The sequence below is a fragment of the Hippocampus comes genome, unplaced genomic scaffold (assembly GCF_001891065.2).
Source record: "Hippocampus comes isolate QL1 unplaced genomic scaffold, H_comes_QL1_v1.1 scaffold71, whole genome shotgun sequence".
NCBI lineage: Eukaryota > Metazoa > Chordata > Actinopteri > Syngnathiformes > Syngnathidae > Hippocampus > Hippocampus comes.
In genome coordinates this window covers 366,126-370,200 of record NW_017805932.1, presented here as the reverse complement: position 1 = coordinate 370,200, position 4,075 = coordinate 366,126, and the positions used below count along the sequence as shown (strand labels likewise).

General features: G+C 50.6%; 1 protein-coding gene across 1 annotated transcript in view; it reads right to left on the bottom strand.

Moving 5' to 3' along the window:
- Window positions 1-4,075, bottom strand: part of jarid2b (jumonji and AT-rich interaction domain containing 2b) — an 82,664-nt gene that overhangs the window by 5,962 nt on the left and 72,627 nt on the right. The window contains exons 8-10 of the mRNA XM_019890229.1: window positions 3,669-3,945; window positions 1,746-1,966; window positions 728-1,036 (exon numbers count right to left, since the gene is read on the bottom strand). Of these exons, the coding sequence (XP_019745788.1) occupies window positions 728-1,036; window positions 1,746-1,966; window positions 3,669-3,945 (807 nt within the window). The remainder of the gene's footprint in view (window positions 1-727; window positions 1,037-1,745; window positions 1,967-3,668; window positions 3,946-4,075) is intronic.

Here is a 4,075-nt window from a genome sequence, read left to right as displayed (position 1 = left end):
GGGGGGGGTGGGAAATAAATCAATAAAAATCCACTTATTTGTCCTTAACCCTTTCATGCAGCAATAATGATATCCTGTAACCTGATGGGATGTCCACTGTAGTGACCGCTGTCCCTGAAAGGGTTAAGTGGCATGTCTTTAGTTTTAAGATGACGTTTGTGATTACTCCGATTCAGCATTCATTGCTAGTTGAAGTCATAATTAAAAAAAATATAAATATATATGAGACTGAAGCTGTAAAATTCAAATCATATTCTAACTGCACACAAATGTTTCCAAAGAAGCAGTATTTCACGATTGAATGCAAATGTATTCTGTTTAAAAGTTAAATACAACTGAACTGTATGAAAAAATGGCCTGGAAAAGGGCAAAAAAATTTTTAAAAAAAATACTGCACTGGATGAAAAGTTAAGTTACTCTTTGTAAATGCAGTGCTTAAACATTAACACTTGACGGATGACTAAAAATCTATGCAGGGTTCTAGCAAGTTTTTTGTTTTTTTAATTCCTATTGTGATCTTAAGGTAAAAAAAAAGGTTTGGGAATGAACTAGCAGGTTGTTCTGTTCTGCCGAGCAGACGACGTCAAAGAAAAATTGCTTTCCAGTTGACCACTGCACGATTTTGTGTTGCTCACCAAAACAGCAGCACGTACCGAGTCCAAGTAAGTTCCCGCACGTTTCGAGGGTGCGCCGTTTGTGGTTTCACAGTCCTCCAGTCGCCACTAACCTTGCAAATACATTTGTGCTGCTCGCCAAGGATGCTGTCATCGTGGTGCTCGGCGGCACGCCGCCCATCCTCTCGTCCGCTGTGTTTTTCCTGAGCGAAGAGGCGGCGCCGGCCCGCTTTGACCTGAGCCTCCAGATCCTTCAGATGCTGGTACACGCCGTTGCCGTTGGCGCCGGTGCCGCTGCCCCCCACCAGGCCACCCGCCAGCCCGTTCTTGGGCTCGTAGCGGGGCAGCGTCGGCGCGGCCGAGTCCGCCAGACCCTCTAGGGGGCCGCGCCGCGCCTCCAGTCGACGCTTCTCCTGCAGTACCTATTGGGAAATTCACAATCTTACAACATTTGACGAGTCAGCGAGTGCTGTATCATTCTCTATTCGGGTTGCAGTACTCTAGATACCCTACTTGCGGAAATGTTTCAATCTCGACTCCTACGCTCTGAAATTTGGTTACAAAGCACCTTGTAAGTCAACCTCTAGCCACTGGATTTTGGCCTGTTTTACTGCGGCTTCTCTTCACTCCCCCCCACCCCACCCTCCTGTACTGTCCCGATGATGCAGCCACTGGGGAATTGGTGGGACAATTTGAAAGTAAGTGACGCCACTGGCTGCAATTGATCTATTATCCATCCATTATCCAAAGTATTTTTCTCGCAAAGGTTTGAATTTTGAGCATGCTTGACAATACGAGAAAAAATGTTGGAAAATGTTCATAGTATCATATTGGTCAAATTTAAAAAAACGTCTTACTTTACGGATTTCACCTCTCGCAGGTTATTTTCGGAACACAACCCCCGTGAAAAACGAGGCTGCCACTGTATTGTGGCTTTTCACCCATCGGGGCCGTCAGGTTTTTTACCGGCGTCCATGTTGAAAGTCGGTAACGGGATGCGACGTGCACGTACGTAAAAAGCAAAGTTCAGGGAGGGGAGCACGCATGAGCTACGGTCGTCGTTCCCTCCCACAACTCCCTTGTGGACGTTCTCATTGTGACCGAAGCAAATTTTCGGCGGCGGCGCAGCACCTCGTCGTGTAGCTGGAGGCGCTCGTCGGCGCCCAGCGAGTCGTAGGCCAGCAAGTACTGCAGGTAAGCCTCCTGCAGCTTGGCCAGCCGGTCCTGCGCCGACTTGGGGATGCGCAGCAGGTCTGCCAGCTTGCTCCATTTCTTCAGGTCCATCACCTGCTGCATGCCGCCCATGTCGTTCAGCACCTGGAAGAAGCGCGCCAGGTCCACTTCGCAGCCGCCTGCGCGCCACAACCCGCGCGTTAGTACGCATGCTGCCTGTGGCTGCATAGCAACGTTTCGTGCCTATCGCGCGATGAACACAAACTGTCAATCAAACATCCTGCGACGTTGCCTTTCGTATGGAACCCGGAAATATGAGCGTAACCGTGCGCTTTCACAAAACAGCGACACGGGAAAAATAGCGGTGGTGTGAGAGGGGCCGCTATTAATACCTCCGATCCTGCACAGAAAACTAAATCTACGTTCCCCCCGCCCCCACCTTCGCCCTGTAGGAAAGTTGCACTTAAGTCCCGTTGCCACCTTGTTATCTCTAAAGTCACAAGGCAGGCATCAAACCGCCGCGGTGCGCCCCTGAGGTCCCCCTGAGGCCCCTGTGCGAGTGTATGAAATAAAAGAGCCGAGTGTTTACAAGCTTTTGGCAATGGCGTGTTTTTACGAGGCATCCTTTTATAGCCAACAATAACAATCGCGGAGTAGCTGGCACGCGGCCCCCCCCCAGACCACCCTGACAATATTTCCCGCAGATTGTCCTGTCACTTCCCATTCCCCGCCATCGCCTTGCCACTTTATGAGCCTCTAACAAGCCTCGGCGTGCTCCCAAACATGACTTTTTCTCCCCCCCTCTCGAGTTTTCATTTTGCGCAGGTAGCGCCAGCCAGTCCTGCTTGGCGGTGACCCCGATTATTAAATGCAAATGTTTTGGCACGAGGCAACGGTCGGGTGACGGCTGCTAGGTCGGTTGGCCGCAGCCAACACAATCAGCTGGCTGGGCGGGAAGCGGTTTTGTGGAGGACCAGCTGTGTGAAAGTTTTTGGACGAGACAAAGGCGGAGGGAATTACCCTAAAAGTGATTTCAGCCAAAACTAGGGGAGGAGATGCATTAAAGAAGAGGGGTTATGATGACAGTGGCGGATGTATGGATCCAGAACTTTGTCTTCAGTCAAGGTCATGCCGTTTTCCATCATTAGCAGGATAAAACTGATACCCAACAAAACTTTAGACCACGGGTGTCAAAGTCAAGGCCCGGGGGCCAGATCTGGCCCACCACATCATTTTACGCGGCCCGCGAAAGCAAATGTCAAGTTCCATGATGCTCGCTAAAGTCTGAACCAAAATTTCAAATTGCCACATGTAATCCACAAGAACAGTCATTATTCTTGATTTCTTATTTTCAAACGAGTTATCCACCAATTTGTTGTGCGCTGTGTATGTAATATGTTGAGGTGATTAAACGTTTATATGGTTTCCCAAAATTCATAACGAACCTCCAAAGGAAACCGTAACTCCAATGTGGCCCGCGACAAAAATGAGTTTGACACCCCTGCTTTAGACCAATGTATTATTTTAAAAAATATCAGTGTAGATATGGTCACATGGTCTCGTGGAGGTCTGCACTTTGGTTTGTTTGTGGGTTTTTGTTTTTTTTTTTGCGAATAAATAAAAGTGATTTCTGACACAACTTGGAGCCAACAATGGTCAGGATCCGGGACTTTGGTCTTGGTGCGCTTTTACACTCTTTTTGCTAATTGGCGAAATAACGCTAAAACCAATATGCCCACTCATGCCGAAATATCTGACGTCGATCGTGTACAAACAAGAATTTTTTGGCAAAAGTGCAGTAAAACCAGTTCCGAGCAAATGATGAATGCATGAGCCAAAGAAAGACATCCAGGAGAGCGCGCGAACGTGAAGGCATCTTACCGATGACGGGCGGCTCGTCCATGGTAATGCCCTGAGATTTGAGGTGTTTTCGGATGCAGGCCAGCCGCTGCACGTTGGGGCCCCAGCGCCGTCCCAGCATGTGGACCCTCTGCACGGTGGTGACGAAACGCATCTCCTCGCTGAGCTTGCACTCGGGCCTCCAGTCGGGCGGCGGCACCACGCGGCACACGCCGGCCGCCTCCGCATGCTGCCGCACGCCGTCCAGGTAGGCCATGGGGTCCTGGAACTCGCGTGAGTCCGGCAGGAAGACGGGCACCTCGCCCAGCGCCGCCCACCCTTCGGGACGGCTCCGCCGAGAACCCCACTCCCTCTCCTGCTCGCGCTCCTTCTGCCGCGCCAGCTCCTTCTCGCGCTCCCACTCCTTGTCGCGGTCCGCCAGCCGCCCC